The sequence below is a fragment of the Megalobrama amblycephala genome, unplaced genomic scaffold (assembly GCF_018812025.1).
Source record: "Megalobrama amblycephala isolate DHTTF-2021 unplaced genomic scaffold, ASM1881202v1 scaffold480, whole genome shotgun sequence".
NCBI classification, from domain to species: Eukaryota; Metazoa; Chordata; class Actinopteri; order Cypriniformes; family Xenocyprididae; genus Megalobrama; species Megalobrama amblycephala.
In genome coordinates, this window is record NW_025953402.1 from 73,001 (window position 1) to 97,650 (window position 24,650).

At 39.7% G+C, this 24,650-nt stretch overlaps 1 protein-coding gene across 1 annotated transcript; it reads right to left on the minus strand.

The window, feature by feature from the left end:
* Nucleotides 1-730: 730 nt before the first annotated feature.
* On the minus strand, nucleotides 731-23,928 carry LOC125261757 (pregnancy zone protein-like). The gene is given in 54 exon segments (XM_048180322.1): nucleotides 731-952; nucleotides 1,074-1,179; nucleotides 1,281-1,446; nucleotides 3,134-3,252; nucleotides 3,362-3,574; nucleotides 3,667-3,860; nucleotides 3,937-4,099; nucleotides 4,834-4,908; nucleotides 5,709-5,865; nucleotides 6,031-6,106; nucleotides 6,295-6,471; nucleotides 6,557-6,640; nucleotides 6,719-6,770; nucleotides 6,845-6,966; nucleotides 7,044-7,170; nucleotides 7,241-7,466; nucleotides 7,661-7,808; nucleotides 8,249-8,339; nucleotides 8,468-8,599; nucleotides 9,782-9,931; nucleotides 10,020-10,232; nucleotides 10,308-10,553; nucleotides 10,625-10,735; nucleotides 10,737-10,796; nucleotides 10,878-10,934; nucleotides 10,936-10,988; nucleotides 11,106-11,226; nucleotides 11,320-11,440; nucleotides 11,622-11,671; nucleotides 11,673-11,707; nucleotides 11,816-11,981; nucleotides 12,144-12,164; nucleotides 12,260-12,312; nucleotides 13,954-14,110; nucleotides 14,232-14,412; nucleotides 14,725-14,820; nucleotides 16,645-16,729; nucleotides 18,439-18,514; nucleotides 18,643-18,774; nucleotides 19,970-20,119; nucleotides 20,208-20,420; nucleotides 20,496-20,726; nucleotides 20,798-20,965; nucleotides 21,047-21,156; nucleotides 21,274-21,391; nucleotides 21,494-21,620; nucleotides 21,802-21,886; nucleotides 21,995-22,160; nucleotides 22,302-22,322; nucleotides 22,417-22,469; nucleotides 23,090-23,246; nucleotides 23,368-23,548; nucleotides 23,847-23,895; nucleotides 23,898-23,928. Coding segments are annotated over 54 exon segments (6,510 nt in total). The 3' UTR covers nucleotides 731-914.
* Between the last annotated feature and the right edge of the window lie 722 nt (nucleotides 23,929-24,650).

Genomic DNA, 24,650 nt, shown 5'->3' on the forward strand with positions numbered 1-24,650 from the left:
TAATGTTACTAAAAATACAGTTTAACACTGGGATAGATATGCAGATCGGTAGGTGCGACACACAGGCAGGAAAAGCTCAAGGTTTGGCAAATTTTCTGATATACTATTGTGAGTTAGTTTAGTTTTTTTTTTTTTTTAGAAATAAGGGTGTGATTGGATGAGTGAAGTTTCTGACCTCTCAATGAAGTGATTTGTGAAATTGATTTTTGTTCATATTTTTCATAATTTGGTTGTTGTTTGTTGATGCTGTTCATTTAATAATGAAGGACAAAATAAATATTCAACAGCATGAGGACCTAATGGATATAAATTGCCCTCTTACAGTGTGTCACGACAAGATAAAAAAGCAGAGCTGAGATAAGATTAAAAAAAAATGGTAACACTTTAGTTTAGGGTCTAATTCTCACTATTAACTAGTTGCTTATTATGATGCATATGACTAGAATATTGGCTGTTTATTAGTACCTATAAAGCACATATTAATGCCTTATTCTGCATGACCATATTCTACATCCCATAATCCTACCGAATACCTAAACTTAACTATCTTACTAACTATTAATAAGCAGTGATTAGAAGTTTATGAGGCAAAAGTCGTAGTTAATAGACCCTAATCTAAAGTGTGTCAGAAAATTCACAAGATGTCGCCATAATAATCTCATTGGATTCTGAAATGTTGCCATATCATGTAGCTACTACACATTCAACAATTCAACCAGCTCACCATAACTTGTTTTCATCACTTTTATTAATCATATGCATTGAGAATTCATTAGTCAAGTTGGCCAAAAACTGATTTGGGGGTTTGTTCAAATTTGGGCTATTGGAAATAATTTTGTCCAGGATAAAGAATGAACATAATGATTTTAAACTTTAGAGTTTTCAAACATCTTTGTCATGGCTGATGCACTTCATTAACAGTGGAAGGAGTACTCTCCCTCTGACTGGTCACCTGAAAGAAAAGGAAGATGTTCACATTCATACAACAATGGAAACCTGTACAGGGAAAAACTCTGAATAAACAATGTGCGTCACATGATCAAAACATTAAAAGCTGGCATATTAAATCTTACTTGTTAGGTAGTAATCATACACTTTGACCACAGCTGGCTTGAGATTCTTCACTGTATGAACCCGTTTTATTTGTATCTGGTAATTCATTGGAATGTTTTGTGGGATCTGCAGGAGGAAACAAACTCATCAGTCATGGACATTACAGATAATATGTTGATGAATCAATCTAATGAAATAAAGTCATATGAATGTTGCTGTTCTCTCACCTCCTTCAAATAAACTATGACATGACCTTTTTTAGAATCGATTCTTTCCACAAGAGATTTGTATATTCTGGAAGAACTTCCAAGCTGTGATGTCTCAGCTGTGAATCCAGATAAGAGTTTAATATCCACAATGGCCATGTTAGTCCTTTCCTGAATACCATCATATCTGGAAAAGAGAAAATGAAAAGGTATGGTTCTTAAATGCCTCATATAAATTTACAAATAAGCAAGAACAAATTAACAAGACAATCACAAATCGAAAATAACACCACGGTTCCTAACCTGAGTATTAACATTAGATCAAGTGAAAGCTTTGATGGGCCAAAAATCACCACTTCATATTTAGACTCGTTCAGCTGAAGGAAACTTGATGCCATCCACAGATTTATTTCGTCCAGACCAGGGGTCGGCAACCCAAAATGTTCAAAGAGCCATATTGGACCAAAAAAACAAAAAACAAATCTGTCTGGAGCCGCAAAAAATGAAAAGCCTTATATAAGCCTTATATTAAGGCAACACAGGCTGTAAGTGTATATTAGCTATATTAGCCTACTATCAAAATGACTAAGTAGGCTACAAATACATAATGAGGTATTCCCGAGGAATATATTTAAAAACTGCTGAAAGCTACAGAAAAAAGAAGCAAATGGATCGGTGCAATTCACAGAAAAAGCTCGACTCCAGGCAGAGAAACATGGATTTGCAGTTATCATTTTGTGTCAAATTGTTGGATTTTGAGGTAAAAACATTCCATATGTATTGTATTGTTATATATTATGTTGACAAATCATCAATTAAATATTTTCCATCTTATATTCTGCATAATTGTGTGTTTTAAAATAAACACTGACAAAAACTATACTATAAAACTATATGTTTTAGGGCTGGACAATATGACGATATATATAACATTGATATAAGTGATTATGTGGATTTAAACCTACCTATATTGTAGTTATATAAAATATTCACAGGCAGATTTGCTTTATGTATTTCCCTGGCGTCAAATAAGGCACATATAAATGTCAGGAAACACAACTCCTGGCTACATGTCAATATCCATGGATTAGGTTTATTTGACAAGTTGTAAGAAACACTTTCGAGTCCAACCTTTAGTGTAATTTGTTTGTTTTACTCGCGTTTTCGCAGTTTCCCACATTAAATCCAGTCATGCAACAGGTTCTTTTGCCACTCAGTCCAGCTGAGGGAGCGCGTTCCAGCGGGAAAGCGATGTCGATTCATACCCTCTATTGCGCCGTGCTGAAACGTGTGTCGCAGGCTATGACGCAAATCTTCGTTGACAGAAATGTTTAAATTTAATATTTATTATACACATTTTTACAGCATTGGAAAACGTTAAGAATGTTTGTGTCATGTTTGTCCTCCTACAGAAACCATATGAAAACAAAAAATATCTTTTTACCATCTTTTTCCATTTTCATACATTTTTGAAAAAGCTCCAGGGAGCCACTAGGGGTGTGCTAAAGAGCCGCGGGTTGCCGACCTCTGGTCCAGACAGTCAAGCAAAACTGACAATTTTGAGTTGTCTTTAGATTTTAGAGGAAAATACAACTGGGTATCATCTGCATAACAATGGTACGCCACGCCATGTTTTTGACAGATTAATCCCAGAGGGAGCATATATAAGGAACAAAACAGGGCCGAGACACGAACCTCAAGGAACCCCGGAAATGATGGGACGATGTTGTTGCAAAGATACTTACAGTCAATAGAAGGTTCAAAAGGAACCATCAAATTAAAGTGTTACCAAAATATTCAGTAAAGATTTATTTGTCAGTAAATATTAAGTTCTAATCATGTTCTTGTCTTTTGATGAACACAAATGTTCTTACTTGACAGTGAACTTCAAAATGAAATTTTGTCGCAATGTTTTGCAATTTCCCTCAATCTTAGCATCAATGCTCAATGTTTTAGCTTCAGTAGGAGTGGGAATGTTGTAGAACTGGGCCATCTGAGAGAGTCAACACAAACAAATACACATTCATAAATCATCTCACAGCAGAATAACCACACAAGAAAGAAAGTGAGTATGAGTAAATGAAGCTGAACACACTACAGACCTGCACAGACACACAGGTCGAGCCCTTCACTTCAATGCTGTATTTGGCTGGAACGTTCTGCAGCTGCTTCTCCTGGTACAGTAACTTGTTGTCCTGATTGACATCAAAGTGGTGAGTGTCTCCTGCTGACTGTACAGTCACTGTGCTGGAGCTGTCAGAGCTGAACACTTTTGTGGCGTACAAAGACAGAGCCTGAAGAGCCACCACTGTGTCCTGGGAAATAAATGTGTTCAGTAATGTCACTTTTACTCATTCACACCAGCACATTCAGTAACAGTGTGTTTGAGTGGAGATGGTTGAGTAACCTGTGTGGAGGAGAATCCTCCATTGGCATTCTGCTGCTTCACAAGCCACCTGACAATCCTGTCAGCATAGCCAAGATCAGCTGTGGTGACTGAATCTGCAGTGAGAACGGCTAGCAGCACATATGAGCTGATCTCCACTGCCAGAGACTCGGAGTCATCAGCAGATGCAGACTGAGACCAGTGGAGGAGAGACCCTTAAGGACAAAAGACACACATATATAATAGTGCAGTCATAAAAGACAACAAAGTCATCAGAAACAAACCTCTTACCGTCTGAAATAGCAACTTCCTCCAGTTTCTTGAAAAGCTGCTGTCGAGTGAGCGTGTCTCTAGCCAGACTGAAAGTGTAGGCGAGCAGAGCAGTGGTGTAAGTGTTTCTGACATCTGCAATGACAGACCTCAAGCATGACAAACCTTCACTGATGACAGGATCCTGTGACAAAAAACGAAAAGAAACAAACACTGTGAGTGTCATTTTTCTATGAGTTTATACTAGGGCAGCAAGTTTTATTGCACCATACGAAAAATAACATTGATTTAGTGCTTAAACGCGATTCATAGTGCGATTATGAAATCGCAAACGCTGCAATAATTTTTTTATGCGCAGCTTGTCAATGAAGTATGGCTCCAAATGCTAATCCATCTGAAAGCACTGTGAGTTTGAGACGCTTATAACGTACATTTGAAAAAGAAACACGCGTCAAACATCTTTCAAGACATGAGAAGCATTTATTAACATCTTGTCCAACAAAAGACAACATTTAATAACACGTTTTTCCTCCAAACTCACTCCATAACGTCAGTTGAGCATGTGATATGATGTGGCTTCTTACACAGAATAAGGCAGTCATGTGTTTATTAGTCATGTTTAATCAAAGCGTTTCAATCTTCTGTTTATTCAGCTACAGCAGCGATAATACAGGATTTCCTGGAATGACGCGTGTTATCTACTACCGCAGCAGGACATAGTTGTAGTTTCTGCACAAGAGCGCCCTCTGGCTTTCAGATGGAGAAGCATTTACTACTGATCACAGAGCCGTACAGCTCTGACAAGCTGCACATAAAATAATCGCAGCCTTTGCCAAATTGCGTGCGATAAAATTTGCAATAAATCGTGATATATTGTGCAGCCCTAGTTTATACTGTGTTTCCTGTAGATGAACTTACTGTGACTGGAGTTTCCAGTTCAAGCAATGATGCAGTAATGTAGGCAGTCATGGTTGCCTCATCATTGACTCCACCCTGCAATATATGGGAAATAAAGGATAAATAAAGCAACACACTGAAACTATTAAAGGAAAGTGTATCTAGACAAACTTTGATGTTGGCTTGAGAAAGTCTCTGGGCACTATCATACACTGCCTGCCCTTTGGACTATTTGCTCTGCTTTGGATTTACGATTGTTATCTGCCAGCCCTGACCCATAGCCTGTTCTTTGACTACGATTCTGCCTGCTCTCTGCCATACCTGTTTGCCTGGGTCTCCAGCGTGGGAGTCGGACGCTCTAACAAGGAGGCTGAAGGCTGCAACCTCCAGCATCAGTCGCTAGAGCATCTCTTGAGATCAGAGGAGGTTTACCCCTTTACATTAGTAATATGTGCCTATATGCTTCTGCTTATTACACACACAGACATGCGCAGCAGCACACAAACATGCCAAATATAATAGTCAACATTTGAAGGGGATCAAAAAAGTTAATAGTTGTCATAGGACAAGAACAGGTATTGCATTTTGGTTTTACGACAACTTTAATGAAAGGTTTTGATCCACTTCAAATGTTGACTACTGTATTAAACACAAATTACTCATTAAGAGAATAGGGGTTAGACCATGCGCCAGGCGCACTGATCATGTTTCCCATCATTAAACTGGCAAAAGTGGATTCGGACACGCCTTAACTGCACTTGTGCCGTGCGCTTCAGACCATGCGCTTAGATCATTAAAATAGGGCCCTAAATGGTCTTATAGATTCCAGGTTTTCTAGATAGTTACCAGGCCATTTCTAGGTGGCCTGTTTTATAGTTTTATAGATGTTAACAGACCTTCATTCTGTTGTTGAACAGTCTTCCCTGTTGGAGAAAACAGCCGTCTGAATCCCGTCTGTTTATTAACCATTCCTTTGCACTCTGAATAATGTTTGGATCGATAAATATGTATTTCTGTGCTCTGCCAAAGGACCTCAGCACAAAGGCAGTCGACCTGATGGTGTGGAAGATATAATTCAATTCAATAAATCATTCTATTCATCACAAATCTAAACACAAATCATTTGAACTGAGAGACACATTTTTAAATGTGTTTTTGTACCATCTTCTTAGGTTTGTTACTGAAGATTAACAAAAGAAATAGTGAAAATATATTTACCATGTATTCCCATCACCATTACCAAATGTGCTGTATGATCCATCAAAATGCCTGTAGTTCATTTGTCTCTGGTATCCTGTTTAGTGTGATGATGATTAACACTTCAACAGTTTGTTTGGGTTGACTCAATCAATGTGTCTGATAATTTAACTTTACTGAATGACATTCAGGTGTGTTAAAAATGTGTAATTTGGTATATAAAAAAACACAATCTCAGTATTTTTTTATTCTTAGTATTTTCTTGACATGGTTTATGTCTCTCACCGCTCTTCAGGAAGCCTGTGGCTGTCTCTCGGATGGCTGAGGTGAGCTGCTCCGTGTTCTCCAGATACTGCAGTATGTAAATATTGGGAGAAAGAACAGCCATGTTTTGTTCTCCACAGCCGTACGGCATCCGTAATAATCCGTGAAGATTCCTCAGCGCCCGACCCAATATGTCTCCTAGAAACCATACCCAAATAAAACTCACTACATTTTATAATCCAAACCCAATCTCCTAATTTCTGCTTGTATTTGTAAATGTTACCAATGACTGAAACAGAGGATCTGACTGATCCCTCTATCACATCTTTAGGGAGGGTCAGAGCCACTTCCTCTGAGAGAGTGTCACCTGTGAAGAGGCAGAAACACATATCAGCGATGATCAGCAGAGTAACGCTATGATGTTAAATAGAGTCTGTGGACTTACCCTTTGGACACAGTAACCAGCTGTGAGTCTCAGTCTTTTCAGTTCCTTCCGCCTGCAGCATAAAACAATCACATCAACACATCATACTGACAGAAGCAGCATTAAAGCTGTTTGATGTGCGCTGACCTGTACAAGCAGACTTCGTGTGACCGTGTCAATGCGTCCTCTCTCTGGGACGGTCACAATCTCATTGTCACACACAGTCTGGGACACCTCTGCCTCCGCACTGACAGTGATATTCAAGACTCCTGCAGCACAAGACATGTACGTGAAGATGCAGCAGACACAAACACTGAGAAACAACGATTCAGACTGGAAAACTCACCAAGAACAGAAGGACTGAGGATCCATTTAAAGGTTTTTCTTCCAGCAGCACATAGACAGGATGAATACTGATCATCAGAGGAGGCTTTGAGAGTGTAGTCTGATGAAGGAGCTGGAGTCACTTTAACCTGTCAATCAACCACACATGATTAGTGGCATATTGGATATGATTTGATTAGACTGAGTCTGAAATCTCACCATGATGCACTTGGACAGATAGTTAAAGACAGTGGCCTTCAGCTCAAAGATCTCCCCACGGATGATGGAGTAAGGCAGAGAGAGCTCCAGGAAGAAGGGCTGGAAAACTGTCAGCTGAGCAGGAGGAGCCAGACCCAGACCTTTGGAGGACAGACAGAAGGCCTCCGTCTCCCAAGAAGTGATGGTGTCAGGAACCGTGACAGGAATCTGAGCTGATCCAGAGTCCCTGTGGAGGAAATACAACAATAGGCATATTTGATTCTGCCATTGTTTCAACACACAGATGATTAAAAAAACTGATTCAGAATCTGCAAAGCAAGCAATGTATTTTCTGTCCTGTGGTCGTGATGGGAGATGATGTATTAAAGATGAGTAATAAGATAAATGTGATGTTAAATATACTGATTAAGCTTCACATACCCCACTTCAACAAGTTCCCAGATCCAGGTTTCTGGAAAGACGGAGCGAACCGTAACTACTGGAGAATAACTGTCAGTGGTTATAAAATAACCAGCACCAAAATCAGTTTGCAATGAAAAAGACCCTCCTGGAGGCTCTGCAGCAGAAGCTATCGATGGAAAAAAAAAAGTGATATTTTATAGTTTTATATTTTATGTATTTGAACAGCACCTCAAAATAACCCAGTCTATATCAGTCATATATGAACAGCAAATGGAAGTTGGATCATCTTTCTAATATACATTATTTTATTTTCATATACTGAATTATTTTAGTGTTATCAAAGTTTTCTAGTTTCAGTTTATTTAGATTTTAGGGCTGCCAAAGTTAATGTGTTGATTTTATTTTACAAAAGTTAAATAGTTAGGTTTTTGTTACCAACGATAACTGATTCAAAGTTAATAACCCCAGAAAATCCTTTGTCACATCACTATAATTGAGCACAAATTGAACAAGTCTCACAATTTTATTTTTTGAAATATATTTCATTACTAACACATACATATTTAAACATCAGAGCTTGAATTGTAATACCAGTACATGATGTACCTATAAGGAGTGGGTGAAACATCAAGCCTCTGTATGACAGACACCGAGGGAATCGCACAACCAAATTTGTTGCCATCTTCAATCCCACTCTCTGTCAAATGGAAAAGATGAACCACAATAAAAGCCAAGAAAATTCAAATTACTTTTAATTGTCAGTATAGTCAAGGGGGCGCATGTGCAGTATTTACTCTGCTAATCATCATCTACTGCACCCGTTACCTTTAAGGTTTCATAGGCTTTGTCTGTCGGCACATGTCGACGGGGTCTGACGTGCAGACACTCCTGCTCCTGCTCATCTTCAACAGCGTAAGGAAAATCTGACCTCGATTGCACTGGCAGCAGGTTGAAGATCTGTGACGGGACCACATTCACACACTATCAGTATGATTTCTAAAAATTCTACACTAAATAAATCATGTATTTTCCAACAAAACTTTAAATGCATTCTGGTGAGAAAGAATGAAGATTAATGTTAAATCTGCTGAGAACGGATGTCAGTTTAAACACTGATGGATCAGAGCAGTAATAACTAAAGTCTGATTCACACTGTCACAGTTCAATACTAAGGGCCCTATAATACACCCGGCGCAATGCAACGCAAGGCGCAGCGCAAGTGTGTTTGCTAGTTTGCGTCCGGCGCCGTTCGCGTTTTCCCATTCAGCGCCACGTCCTTAAATTAGTAAATGCATTTGCGCCAGTTAGTGCGCCCATGGGCGTGCTGGTCTAAAAAAAGAGGTGTGTTCAGGCGCATTGCTATTTTAAGGAGCTGAAAATAGACTACGCCATAGATCAACTCAAACCTGGTCTAAAGTCTAAAGTCAATGGCGCAATATTTTTTTGTTAGAGCGCGTTGGTAGAAACTGCGCCTCTGGGCGCGTCCACAGTGCGCGTTGACTTTGCTTATTACACACAGGGATGCGCATCACACAAACATGCCAAATATTAAAAACAAAAGGATTACAGTGTAAAAGAATATTATTGTGTAGGCTACATAAATATAAAAATGTAATGATGAATAGTCATTGCGTGTATTAGAATTAGGCTACCTGTTTTCAATTCAGCCTATTACTACTTATAATGATGAACGAAATTGGCTAATTAATTGAACAATCGTGCCAATACACACACATATATATTAACTGACTCATTGCGCGGAGCTATTTGAAAGCCTGCATTTGCAGGCCCGCTTTAACTTCGCGCACGAGCAGATCGGTTTCGGTTTTGAAAAGCGTTCAGCTTTTCCGCCAACAAATTCCGCCATGTAAATAGCAATCCGCTATAGCGTGAGCGCATCTCGCTCTTAAAGGGAATGGGAGATGACACTCTGATTGGTTTATTGAACGTTACACCCATTACTCATTAAGAGAATAGGGACAACCCATTTCAAAAATGCGCCCCAGCGCACGGACCGTTTTTCCGTCGTTAAAATAGCAAAAGTGGATTTGGACACGCCCTGAGTGCACCTGCGCCGTGCGCTTTACACTTTGCGTTTAGATCGTTAAAATAGGGCCCTAAATCTTTAGGCATCTGCACCTTGTCAGTATCCAGGCGTTCTCCTGACTTCAGGATCAGGATGCTCTGATCTATAGCACTGAGGCCACACAGCGAACCAGGCTGAGCTGAGAGCTGGAGAGTGTTTTTCTCACCAGGAACTGCTTTAGCAGGAGAAAACTGCAGAGACACCTGTGACATACAGTGAATAGGCTTTATTTTAGAATTGAGTCAGTAATACAGTTTTAAAGAGGCTCATTTCTAAAGCTACAATACACACCTTGTTTTTGAAACACTTTTCAGTGTCGAAATTTCTGCTACCAGCAACAACATCTTCACTGGGCAGAACACAGTACGCCAGAATCTGCATTACAGGAGACAGATATCCACCAACAGACAGTTTGAATGACACCGTGCCTCTTGCTACTCCATTAGAAGATTTCACTTCAACCTTCTCATATCCATGATGAACGATCACTCCTCTGGACAAGACCTGAAACAGGCATCCAGTTATCACTGTTAAACAAAAACATCACTGTAAGAATGAACATACTGCGCATGTTCTCACCATATAGACAATGTCAGTTTTGAAGTCTTCAACTGTCTCTCCAAGAAACGAATACTTGATGGTGGCTGTAAACTCAGAGTCACACTTTAATGGCTGCTTAGTATTCTCTATAATCAGTTCACTTGTTGGATTGTGTGGATATGGAACAGGATATGCAACAGGATGGAGGAGCTGAACTGTTTTTTTATCTGCAGAGATGTGAGGCCTGTTGTGGTCATAAAAACGCCCCCTTTGATAGACACTTGCCTGGATAACAAAGAATCACAAATAACTCGTGCAATCGAACACAAAAGAAAAGTGAACACAAACTCTCTTACAATTAGGTCAATATCCTGTTCAGAAAGACTGGATGTATTGAGAGAGAAGCTGGCCAGTCCATCGCTGTCTGTCGTGAGATTTAGGAGCAGTTTCGAAGTCCAACTGTTTATCCTCTATAAGATAAACCTGTTTGTTTTGAATTGGTGCGCCTTTTAAATTTGACAGTTTGATCTGTTGAAAATAAGATTTTGAAGGAATAAATGACAGAATAATTCTGTACATATCAATGGTGTTAAAGAGAGACATACTTACTTTTCCTTCTATAACTGATCCATGTTCATATGTTTTGGGAAGGTCAATAAATGTGACGTTTACCAATTTCATAAGTAAGAGATACAAATTTATATTGTCTCATGGTGATCTCTGTACAGTAACAGTAAAAACACCAAAATAAGTATTTCTTTACATAAGAGTAAAACATCAAAAATGAGAAATTCAATAAATGTGGGTAATGAGATGTGACCAAATCCAACAGCTCACCTGTTCCTTCTTCCGTCAGCACTGCCTCAACATGAAGGGAATTCTGCAGGACAGCCTTTAGTGTGGTGTTCAGAAAGACTGATGTATCTAAGGTATGGATGGCACAGCCTGTCTTTTTTATCTAATTATAATGAATGAACACAAACATACTGACTCATTAATTGGAGAAATGGAGGAAAGACAATGCACTATTACTGCGTTTCAACTCATATACCTCAATGGTTTCCTCTAAACACAGTGGAGTGAATTGATGGAAGTGGTAAAGAAAACGATGGGACATATCACGGCACACTTTCACCCATGATTTACCAGCTACGGGCTGTCCGTACGTGTATCTGTGAAAAAGGTACAAGCAACTGATCTACAGCCCAGGCTTGAGTTAAGCATCTGATATATTAGGATGGGTGTTACAGTAAGTAACTGATTTAATTATCAATTAAATCAAGCAACTTAATTGTGCCAAGAATGGACGAACACAATGCTCTCTTAATGCAGGAAATAAAATAAACCACTCACTTTCCGCAAACCTCAATTATCAGTTCCTCTTCTTCAAAATTTAATTTATTCTGGGCTTTTTACAGTAACTTCAAACTTAGGCAAAACTAGAAGTCAGAAGGCAGAAATTAGTAGTCAAATTAGATATTAATATTCAAACATATTATTGAAATTCTTCCCACGCAACAATGCAAACAATTGTATTTATGACTTACCATACTTTTTCACCTCAAAACCATGTGAGATCATCCAGTCACTAATAAAAGCCTTCAGTTTGTACATGCCTTCACGGGCATCTGGGTTTAATTCATAAGAACGCTGCAAAATCCACCTTGGTGAAGAAACATTTGTCCATTGACCAATCCGGTTACCTTGACTGTCCTGTTTAACACCAAAGACACAGTGCAGATATTTAGTAACATCCTGACTATCAATGAAGAAATGTTTAATTAGCCTACTGAAAATGCAATAATTGCAAAGGTAATAGAATCAGATTTGAAAGGTGTGTTTGTAATGACTGCACAGACGGTTTTGTGTTCTTACCTCAAGAACCACTCTACTATACTGTAAAAGAGCAAAGAGTAATTAAAGATTAAGAGCTAAAAATGTGTGTTGTTTATTAAACGTGTATTCAACAATGCAAGATAAACACATCAGACCTGCTGAACAAGGGGTGCAAAGTTTGTATCCATGGAAACAACTCTGAAGTTTACTGTAAAATAGAAATGTGTATTAAAGAAAACTCCACTTTTGACATCTTCAGCTCTTATGTAAGGGACAGTCAGTCAGTATTTCACTCCTGTAAATGACTGAAATGTGTGTGAACATAACCGTATTAAGGACCAAATACAGGGTTGACAACTGCATTCTGCTGCTAGGTGAACATGTCTTTTGCTCTGTAAGGCTGTGGCTCTCCAGGAACTAAGTTAGACACCCCTGATCTATAGCATCTCTAGATTTCATATAAAATAAAGTCATAGAGATACTGATATCAAGAGATTTACTTCATCAGATATTTGTAATTACAGTATTTAGGCTGAATAATGTGAGGGGATTGTTCAAACACACACTAGATGACCAATTCTCATGTTTCCAAAGCTCCTCAAACTTATCTGCTTCCCTTGTCTTTTCTTCTGCTCCTCTTTTCTGTTTAAAAGTGTGAAATACATGTGTACTTCATACTCTTTCACCATCTGCTGGTTTGTGCAACATTTGTAATTTTTGACCTATGGTGCTACATCAGCTCACTGCAAACCATAGCGCTGGCTCCGTGGGCGTGGCCGCATTAGCAGATAATGAGCTGAATCACGGACTTCTGACATGGCTCTCTTTTCATACAGATTACATAAACACAGAAGGTTTGTTTTCTGTTTTGACTTACATGATTTAAAACCTGACATCTTACCGTTTTTTTAGACATAAGTGTAATTTTTCTGTGATTAGTATTCACTAAGTTACAGTTCATTTTCTGAGAACTATCAGATTGGACTTCGTTCAGAGGGAGAGGAGAAATCGCGCATCATGTTAGTTTTCTTTATTTTACAAAAAGCACAACATTGTGTTTTTACTCTGAGTGTATACAAATAAAAGAAGATATTCTATAGTTTCAATTGATATATTACTTATGTCTCTATGACAAAAAATGACGGAGTATTTTAAGTCTGTTTTGCTGCAATGTGAAAAAAAACCTGCAAAACGCGCCGGCGCGTTTTCAGACCTCAGAGAGTTAAATGCTCATCTTGAACTAGCTCTCTTCTTCTTCTCTATTAGAATTCCAGCAGTGTAGACACTGCTAAGTGTATTACTGCCCTCCACAGGTCAAAGTTTGAACTAATTGTTATATACTATTGAACTAGCATATTGCATATAAAAATTAGTTCAAACTTTGACCTGTGAAGGGCAGTAATACACTTAGCAGTGTCTACACTGCTGGAATTCTAATAGAGGAGAAGAAGAAGAGAGCTAGTTCAAGATGAGCATTCATGGTTAAAACTTATATAATTTTCAATTTTTGTCAGAAAATGACCAATGGTTTCACTAGATTAGACCCTTATCTCTCATCTGGGATCGTGTAGAACAATTTGAAGCAGCAGTGAAACTAATTTTGACCTTCAGCTGTTTGGTGCCCATCGAAGTCTACTATAAGGAGAAAAATCCAGGATTGTTTTCATCAAAAACTTTAATTTCTTTTCGACTGAAGAAAGAAAGACATGGACATCTTGGATGACATGGGGGTGAGTAAATGATCAGGAAAAGTTTATTTAAAAGTGGACTAATCCTTTAATGTATATTAGATGTCAGTGACACCAGCATTATTTACTGAGGTTTAGTCTTTGAAGCATTCACAGCTCACCTGTCTGTCCTGGATTATAGATGGGTTTATCAGTCTGGATAAAGGTCAGAGGATGGTAAGGCTTGAACATGACTTTTCTCTCTTCAGTCATCTTGAAAGCCTTTCCATGAAGTTCTACCTTTATATTCTGCACTGATTCTGTTTCGACCAGAGGAGCCTGATGAGAAATTATGTACTGTATTTACAACCTGCCATCACAAAAACTAGATGCATTATGCTGAAACGAACATATTTGATTATATTGTCATCATCTTTGGCACATTTTGTTGATGGCAGACCTTGAAGTTAAAGCAGCGGTGAAACTCTTCCTCGGCTTTCTCCTGCAGCAGTAACATGCTCTGGTTTCCATGAACAAGATGAATGTTCATGACAAGGCTTTCATTAGGCTTGAGAAGACTTGCACACAGTTTGGCCTCAGATCCCGACTCAATCACAGCAGGAAATGTCACCATGAAAGATCTGTCCAGACACAATTATCATACAATATTGCCTGTGTAGTTAGATACAATAAGAAATATATAAAAAAAAAAATTAAAAAAAAATTAACTGGGAGCAAAAATCAATGATGAATCAATTATGAGTCATGTTATACATGCCTTAAGTTGTGTTTCAAACAGCAAACCTCTACTGTGCAACACAGATCAGTTTAATAAATACAGGAGAAAGCATCAAGACTTATCTGACACAATGACTAAAGGTATACTACTAATTTATCACACTTAGAAAACAAAACATGTCTGCCTTCCTCAGCAGAAATGGTTAAAAACTCACGGCCTTGTTTGTCCATTGACACATATCAGGAGGAAAGAGAGCAGAAGGAGCCCTTTCCAACAGCAGCTCATATTCAGAGCCATGATGACGAGCGATCATCCAGGTCATGTGATCAACTGGACCGTCTCTTTTAAAGGGACTCTCATGCTAAAGGAGGTCCTTCAAAACATCCGTATTGATCATCTGATTAATGATTCAACCATGTAGGCAATGGAGTTCAAAAACCTGTGCTAATATGCAGTTTGTTAGTTTGTCCAAAAATTCATTTGTGATGAGTTTGATAAATACAAACGGGCTCAGTTCAAGTAAAAACTTTACTCTTTACTCCTGACCACATAATTCAGGGTTGAACTTAAAGGTTCCAGTGTTGGAATACTCAAGAATGTAAATCTAAATAATCAAAATAATTTTATTTGCAGTCAAATGAGAAGGTATGTTCAATTTTTAGTAGTCAATCACATGCAAGAAATCAGCTTAGATCTTTAAAGTAAATAAAAGTGTACATGTGATTTTCTAAAAACAAACTCTTATCTTCATCTACAGAGAAAAGGACAGCTACTGACCTTTAACTCTGTGTAGACAAATAGTGGGCCCAAGACAACTGATATTTAACATCCAGTGGCACATACACCCACTCAAACTGAGGGAGAGTTACTGTAAACTGCTGTTTGCATTTGTCTACACAATATAACTAAACATGGCTACTGAAAGTCACCGAAAATCTGTTGTGTAAGATTAAATATGCAAGACACTTCCTGCTACCTGAGATTATCTAAACAGATGGGCAGTGTCATTTATTTCATATGTACATACAGTGCCACTTGAAAGTTTGTGAACCCCTTACAGAATCTGTGAAAATCTGAAAACATTTGACAAAATAAGAGGGATCATACAAAATGCATATTATTATTATTATTTTTTTTTTTTTAGTACTGTCTTGAGTGAGATATTATACATAAAAAAATGTTTACATATAATTCACAAGACAAAAAAAAAAAAAGCTGAATTTATTAAAATGACCCAGTTCAAAGGTTTGTGAACCATTGATTCTCAATACTGTGTGTGGTTACCTGATGATCCATGACTGTTTTTATGTTTTGTGATGGTTGTTCATGAGTCTCTTGTTTGTCCTGAGCAGTTAAAAACTGACCTCTGTTCTTCAGAAAAATCCTCCAGATCCTGCAGATTCTTCAGTTTTCAAACATCTTCTGTATATTTGAACCCTTTCCAGCAGTTACTGAATGATTTTGAAATCTGTCTTTTCACACTGAGGACAACAGAGGGACTCAAACACAACTATTAAAAAAGGTTCAAACATTCACTGATGCTCCAGAAGGAAACACGATGCATTAAGAGCCGGGGGGTGCCCTAGTGAAAAAAAGAAAAAGTATGCTAAGTATACTTGCAGCCAGACTAATTATCAGTATATTTCAAGTGTGTTAATGATTAGTTAAAGTGTGCTATTTTGAAACAACTAATTTTGTGCTAAGTATATTTTAGTTGTAATTACGTTGTATAAAAACACAACTTTAAGTTGCTACAGTAGCTGGTATACTAATCACACGACGAGGAGATAGAGTCACAATAAATCTTAACTAGGAGATAAACAGGAATCCACAGGAGCATACACCAACATAGTACGAACAATACCGGACAACACAAGACTAGAAACACAGGGTATATATACACGGGATAACAAGGAGGGTGATTGGGAAGGTGAGCTGGGTGTGATGATGGTGGTGATCAGTTGCCATGGTGACTAACTGGTGGTGGGAAATGGAACAACAACAAGTCCAAAACGGAGTGCACGTGACATATCGCCCCCTCCCGGAAAGGCACGTCCTCGCGCCGTGGAGAGGGGAAGACGAAGATGAGAAGGTACCGATGGTGTAGGAGGTGGTTCAGGAGGCGGACAGTTACCCGGGAGGAGGCGAGGTGCAGGAGTCCAGGGAGGTGCAGATGATGGTGACCAGGGAGATGAAGGTGATGGTGTCCAGAGGGAAGCCTTGAACAGAGGAAGCAGCAAAACCGTCCAGTACAATCATCCTGAGACCCCGGCCTGGATACGTGCCCAAGGTTCCTACCACTCCCTTCAGAGATCAGGTAGTGAACCTGCAAGCGCTGCCCTCGGAGGAGGCAGACCCAGCCCTAGCTTTGCTCTGTCCCGTCCGCGCTCTGCGTGTGTACGTGGACAGAACGCGAAGCTTCAGGACCTCAGATCAGCTCTTTGTCTGTTACGGAGGCCAGCAGAAGGGAAAGGCTGTCTCCAAGCAGAGGATGGCCCACTGGATAGTGGATGCCATCGCCTTGGCGTATGAATCCCAGGGCGTGCCTTGCCCGCTCGGGTTGAGAGCCCACTCCACCAGAGGGGTGGCCTCCTCCTGGGCGCTGGCTCATGGCGCCTCGCTGACAGATATCTGTAGAGCTGCGGGCTGGGCGACACCTAACACGTTCGCTAGGTTTTATAGCCTACGTGTAGAGCCGGTATCTTCACGTGTACTCGCATCCACTAGTCGGTAGACGTGTTGTACCCGCTCTAAGTGTCGGCTTGCAATGCCATTCCCGCCCTCTGGCCGGATACGTGCATACTTTTCACTCCAGTTGTGTTCCCCGCTTGGCGAACCCTGTCGAGTTCCTCCGCCTCCCCCTTTGGCTCGGACATTGCGGAGATGTCTGATGCCAGGCCTACATCCGTCGCTGACGCTGTCTGTTGGCTGGGGTCCATATGTCGTGACTCCTCTACGTGAGCGGTCCCATATGTGTAATCATCCACGGTCTAAAACTCCCTACGGCGAGTCCATGTCTTTCCCTTAGCAGAGCCAGCTCTGCTGTCACCTGTCAGATGAGTCTCCCCCTACCCAGGTGGAGCCATCCCAGGGACTCCATATGCGTACTGCCCCCCGGGCCAGTCCATATGTGTATTCTCCACGTAAACTCCTCCCCCGTTGGGTAGGTAGTGGCCTCCGCAGCGGCCCCTACGGGTTCGCTTCCCCAGTGTAGTCTAGTTTACTTAGTGGGTATTAGGTAAAACAGCAGTAAACTCCTCGGCGTAAGCTCGCCCCCTTCTCCGCTCCTCCGGTGCTATGGGCGGTTAGAGCTTGCGTTGAGCACTGGAAGGGGTTTCGTAACTGTGGCACTTTAGTTGGGATCCCAATTCGTCGGTCACTACTGACGTACGTCGAACGTGACCGACTCAAAGGGAACATCTCGGTTACGTATGTAACCCTCGTTCCCTGAAGGAGGGAACGGAGACGTACATCCCGTCGCCACAGTTTCTGTACCCTCGCTGTAGTGCGGACACCAGCTGTCTCCTCAGCGAAAAACAGAGTGCGATTGCATCCGCTTCCTATTTATATACACCTGTCGGGGGCGGTGCGCATTATGCAAATATCGCACGCCAATTCCATTGGCTTGTTTTAGTTCACACGAAGCTGATAGGGCTCTCTAAGCGATATCCCAATTCGTCGGTCACTACTGACGTACGTCTCCGTTCCCTCCTTCAGGGAACGAGGGTTACATACGTAACCGAGACGTTTTTGTTACCAACGATAACTGATTCAAAGTTAATAACCCCAGAAAATCCTTTGTCACATCACTATAATTGAGTACAAATTGAACAAGTCTCACAATTTTATTTTTTGAAATATATTTCATTACTAACACATACATATTTAAACATTAGAGCTTGAATTGTAATACCAGTACATGATGTACCTAGCGTATAGCCACTGTATGACAGACACCGAGGGACTCGCACAACCAAATTTGTTGCCATCTTCAATCCCACACTCTGTCAAATGGAAAAGATGAACCACAATAAAAGCCAAGAAAATTCAAATTACTTTTAATTGTCAGTATAGTCAAGGGGGCGCATGTGCAGTATTTACTCTGCTAATCATCATCTACTGCACCCGTTACCTTCAAGGATTCATAGGCTTTGCCTGTCGGCACATGTTGATGGGGTCTCATGTGCAGACACTCCTGCTCCTGCTCATCTTCAACAGCGTAAGGAAAATCTGACCTCGACTGCACTGGCAGCAGGTTGAAGATCTGTGACGGGACCACATTCACACACTATCAGTATGATTTCTAAAAATTCTACACTAAATAAATCATGTATTTTCCAACAAAACTTTAAATGCATTCTGGTGAGAAAGAATGAAGATTAATGTTAAATCTGCTGAGAACGGATGTCAGTTTAAACACTGATGGATCAGAGCAGTAATAACTAAAGTCTGATTCACACTGTCACAGTTCAATACTAAGGGCCCTATAATACACCCGGCGCAATGCAACGCAAGGCGCAGCGCAAGTGTGTTTGCTAGTTTGCGTCTGGCGCCGTTCGCGTTTTCCCATTCAGCGCCACGTCCTTAAATTAGTAAATGCATTTGCGCCAGTTAGTGCGCCCATGGGAGTGCTGGTCTAAAAAAAAGAGGTGTGTTCAGGCGCATTGCCGGCGCATTGCTATTTTAAGGAGCTGAAAATAGACTGCGCCATAGACCAACTCAAACCTGGTCTAAAGTCTCAAGTCAATGGCGCAATATTTTTTTGTTAGAGCGCGTTGGTAGAAACTGCACCTCTGGGCGCGTCCACAGTGCGTGTTGACTTTGATTATTACACACAGGGATGCGCATCACACAAACATGCCAAATATTAAAAACAAAAGGATTACAGTGTAAAAGAATATTATTGTGTAGGCTACATAAATATAAAAATGTAATGATGAATAGTCATTGCGTGTATTAGAATTAGGCTACCTGTTTTCAATTCAGCCTATTACTACTTATAATGATGAACGAAATTGGCTAATTAATTGAACAATCGTGCCAATACACACACATATATATTAACTGACTCATCGCGCGGAGCTATTTGAAAGCCTGCATTTGCAAGCCCGCTTTAATTTCGCGCACGAGCAAATCGGTTTCTTCGCTTGAAAAGCATTCAGCTTTTCCGCCAACAAATTCCGCCATGTAAATAGCAATCCGCTATAGCGCGAGCGCATCTCGCTCTTAAAGGGAATGGGAGATGACACTCTGATTGGTTTATTGAACGTTACGCCCATTACTCATTAAGAGAATAGGGACAACCCATTTCAAAAATGCGCCCCGGCGCACGGACCGTTTTTCCGTCGTTAAAATAGCAAAAGTGGATTTGGACACGCCCTGAGTGCACCTGCTCCGTGCGCTTTACACTTTGCGTTTAGATCGTTAAAATAGGGCCCTAAATCTTTAGGCATCTGCACCTTGTCAGTATCCAGGCGTTCTCCAGACTTCAGGATCAGGATGCTCTGATCTATAGCACTGAGGCCACACAGCGAACCAGGCTGAGCTGAGAGCTGGAGAGTGTTTTTCTCACCAGGAACTGCTTTAGCAGGAGAAAACTTCAGAGACACCTGTGACATACAGTGAATAGGCTTTATTTTAGAATTGAGTCAGTAATACAGTTTTAAAGAGGCTCATTTCTAAAGCTACAATACACACCTTGTTTTTGAAACACTTTTCAGTGTCGAAATTTCTGCTACCAGCAACAACATCTTCACTGGGCAGAACACAGTACGCCAGAATCTGCATTACAGGAGACAGATATCCACCAACAGACAGTTTGAATGACACCGTGCCTCTTGCTACTCCATTAGAAGATTTCACTTCAACCTTCTCATATCCATGATGAACGATCACTCCTCTGGACAAGACCTGAAACAGGCATCCAGTTATTACTGTTAAACAAAAACATCACTGTAAGAATGAACATACTGCACATATTCTCACCATATAGACAATGTCAGTTTTGAAGTCTTCAACTGTCTCTCCAAGAAAGGAATACTTGATGGTGGCTGTAAACTCAGAGTCACACTTTAATGGCTGCTCAGTATTCTCTATACTCAGTTCACTTGTTGGATTGTGTGGATATGGAACAGGATGGAGCTGAACTGTTTTTTTATCCGCAGAGATGTAAGGCCTGTTGTGGTCATAAAAACGCCCCCCTTGATAGACACTTGCCTGGATAACAAAGAATCACAAATAACTCGTGCAATCGAACACAAAAGAAAGGTGAACACAAACTCTCTTACAATTAGGTCAATATCCTTTTCAGAAAGACTGGATGTATTGAGAGAGAAGCTGGCCAGTCCATCGCTGTCTGTCGTGAGATTTAGGAGCAGTTTCGTCCAACTTTTATCCTCTATAAGATAAACCTGTTTGTTTTGAATTGGTGCGCCTTTTAAATTTGAGAGTTTGATCTGTTGAAAATAAGATTTTGAAGGAATAAATGACAGAATAATTCTGTACATATCAATGGTGTTAAAGAGAGACATACTTACTTTTCCTTCTATAACTGATCCGTGTTCATATGTTTTGGGAAGGTCAATAAATGTGACGTTACCAATTTCATAAGTAAGAGATACAAATTTAGATTGTCTCATGGTGATCTCTGTACAGTAACAGTAAAAACACCAAAATAAGTATTTCTTCAAATAAGAGTAAAACATCAAAAATGAGAAATTCAATAAATGTGGGTAATGGGATGTGACCAAATCCAACAGCTCACCTGTTCCTTCTTCCGTCAGCACTGCCTCAACATGAAGGGAATTCTGCAGGACAGCCTTTAGTGTGGTGTTCAGAAAGACTGATGTATCTAAGGTATGGATGGCACAGCCTGTCTTTTTCTATCTAATTATAATGAATGAACACAAACATAGCATACTGACTAATTAATTGGAGAAATGGAGGAAAGACAATGCACTATTACTGCGTTTCAACTCATATACCTCAATGGTTTCCTCTAAACACACTGGAGTGAATTGATGGAAGTGGTAAAGAAAATGATGGGACTGGGAATGATCACGGCACACTTTCACCCATGATTTACCAGCTACGGGCTGTCCGTACGTCTATCTATGAAAAAGGTACAAGCAACTGATGTACAGCCCAGGCTTGAGTTAAGCATCTGATATATTAGGATGGGGTTACAGTAAGTAACTGATTTAATTATCAATTAAATCAAGCAACTTAATTGTGCCAAGAATAGGACGAACACAATGCTCTCTTAATGCAGGAAATAAAATAAACCACTCACTTTCCGCAAACCTCAATTATCAGTTCCTCTTCTTCAAAATTTAATTTATTCGGGCTTTTTACAGTAACTTCAAACTTAGGCAAAACTAGAAGTCAGAAGGCAGAAATCAGTAGTCAAATTAGATATTAATATTCAAACATATTATTGAAATTCTTCCCACGCAACAATGCAATCATTTGTTTTTATGACTTACCATACTTTTTCACCTCAAAACCATGTGAGATCATCCAGTCACTAATAAAAGCCTTCAGTTTGTACATGCCTTCACGGGCCTCGGGGTTTAATTCATAAGAACGCTGCAAAATCCACCTTGGTGAAGAAACATTTGTCCATTGACCAATCCGGTTACCTTTACTGTCCTGTTTAATACCAAAGCCACAGTGCAGAGATTTAGTAACATCCTGACTATCAATGAAGAAATGTTTAATTAGCCTAAGGTAATAGAATCAGATTTGAAAGGTGTGTTTGTAATGACTGCACAGACGGTTTTGTGTTCTTACTTCAAGATCCACTCTACTATACTGTAAAAGAGCAAATAGTAATTAAAGATTAAAAGCTAAAAATGTGTTTATTTATTAAACGTGTATTCAACAATGCAAGATAAACACATCAGACCTGCTGAACAAGGGGTGCAAAGTTTGTATCCATGGAAACAACTCTGAAGTTTACTGTAAAATAGAAATGTGTATTAAAAAAACCCACTTTTGACATCTTCAGCTCTTATGTAAGGGACAGTCAGTCAGTATTTCACTCCTGTAAATGACTGAAATGTGTGTGAACGTAACCGTATTAAGGACCAAATACAGGGTTGACAACTGCATTCTGCTGCTGGGTGAACATGTCTTTTGCTCTGTAGGGCAGTGGCTCTCCAGGAACTAAGTTAGACACCCCTGATCTATAGCATCTCTAGATTTCATATAAAATAAAGTCATAGAGATACTGATATCAAGAGATTTACTTCATCAGATATTTGTAATTACAGTATTTAGGCTGAATAATGTGAGGCGATTGTTCAAACACACACTAGATGACCAATTCTCATGTTTCCAAAGCTCCTCAAACTTATCTGCTTCCCTCTTCTGCTCCTCTTTTCTGTTTAAAAGTGTGAAATACATGTGTACTTCATACTCTTTTACTACCTGCTGGTTTGTGCAACATTTGTAATTTCTGACCTATGGTGCTACATCAGCTCACTGCATGACCATAACGTGCTTTACTTGATGTATATTAGATGTTAGTGACACCAGCATTATTTACTGAGGTTTAGTCTGAAGCATTCACAGCTCACCTGTCTGTCCTGGATTATAGATGGGTTTATCAGTCTGGATAAAGGTCGGAGGATGGTAAGGCTTGAACATGACTTTTCTCTCTTCGGTCATCTTGAAAGCCTTTCCGTGAAGTTCTACCTTTATATTCTGCACTGATTCTGCTTCGACCAGAGGAGCCTGATGAGAAATTATGTACTGTATTTACAACCTGCCATCACAAAAACTAGATGCATTATGCTGAAACGAACATATTTGATTATATTGTCATCATCTTGGGCACATTTTGTTGATGGCAGACCTTGAAGTTAAAGCAGCGGTGAAACTCTTCCTCTGCTTTCTCCTGCAGCAGTAACGTGCTCTGGTTTCCATGAACAAGATGAATGTTCATGACAAGGCTTTCATTGGGCTTGAGAAGACTTGCACACAGTTTGGCCTCAGATCCCGACTCAATCAGAGCAGGAAACGTCACCATGAAAGATCTGTCCAGACACAATTATCATACAATATTGCCTGTGTAGTTAGATACAATAAGAAATATAACAAAAAATTAAACTGGGAGCAAAAATCAATGATGAATCAATTATGAGTCATGTTATACATGCCTTAAGTTGTGTTTCAAACAGCAAACCTCTACTGTGCAACACAGATCAGTTTAATAAATACAGGAGAAAGCATCAAGACTTATCTGACACAATGACTAAAGGTATACTAATAATTTATCACACTTAGAAAACAAACCATGTCTGCCTTCCTCAGCAGAAATGGTTAAAAACTCACGGCCTTTTTTGTCCATTGACACATATGAGGAGGAAAGAGAGCAGAAGGAGCCTTTCCAACAGCAGCTCATATTCAGAGCCATGATGACGAGCGATCATCCAGGTCATGAGATCAACTGGACCGTCTCTTTTAAAGGGACTCTCATGCTAAAGGAGGTCCTTCAAAACATCCGTATTGATCATCTGATTAATGATTCAACCATGTAGGCAATGGAGTTCAAAAACCTGTGCTAATATGCAGCTTGTTAGTTTGTCCAAAAATTCATTTGTGATGAGTTTGATAAATACAAACGGGCTCAGTTCAAGTAAAGACATGCAAAAGCTTTACTCTTTACTCCTGACCACATAATTCAGGTTGAACTTAAAGTTGAACTTAAAGGTTGAACTTAAAGGAACTTAATGTTGGAATACTCAAGAATGTAAATCTAAATAATCAAAATTATTTTATTTGCAGTCAAATGAGAAGGTATGTTCAATTTTTAGTAGTCAATCACATGCAAGAAATCAGCTTAGATCTTTAAAGTAAATGAAAAGTGTACATGTGATTTCTGAAAACAAACTCTTATCTTCATCTACAGAGAAAAGGACAGCTACTGACCTTTAACTCTGTGTAGACAAATAGTGGCCCAAGACAACTGATATTTAACATCCAGTGGCACATACACCCACTCAAACTGAGGGAGAGTTACTGTAAACTGCTGTTTGCATTTGTCTACACAATATAACTAAACATGGCTACTGAAAGTCACCGAAAATCTGTTGTGTAAAATTAAATATGCAAGACACTTCCTGCTACCTGAGATTA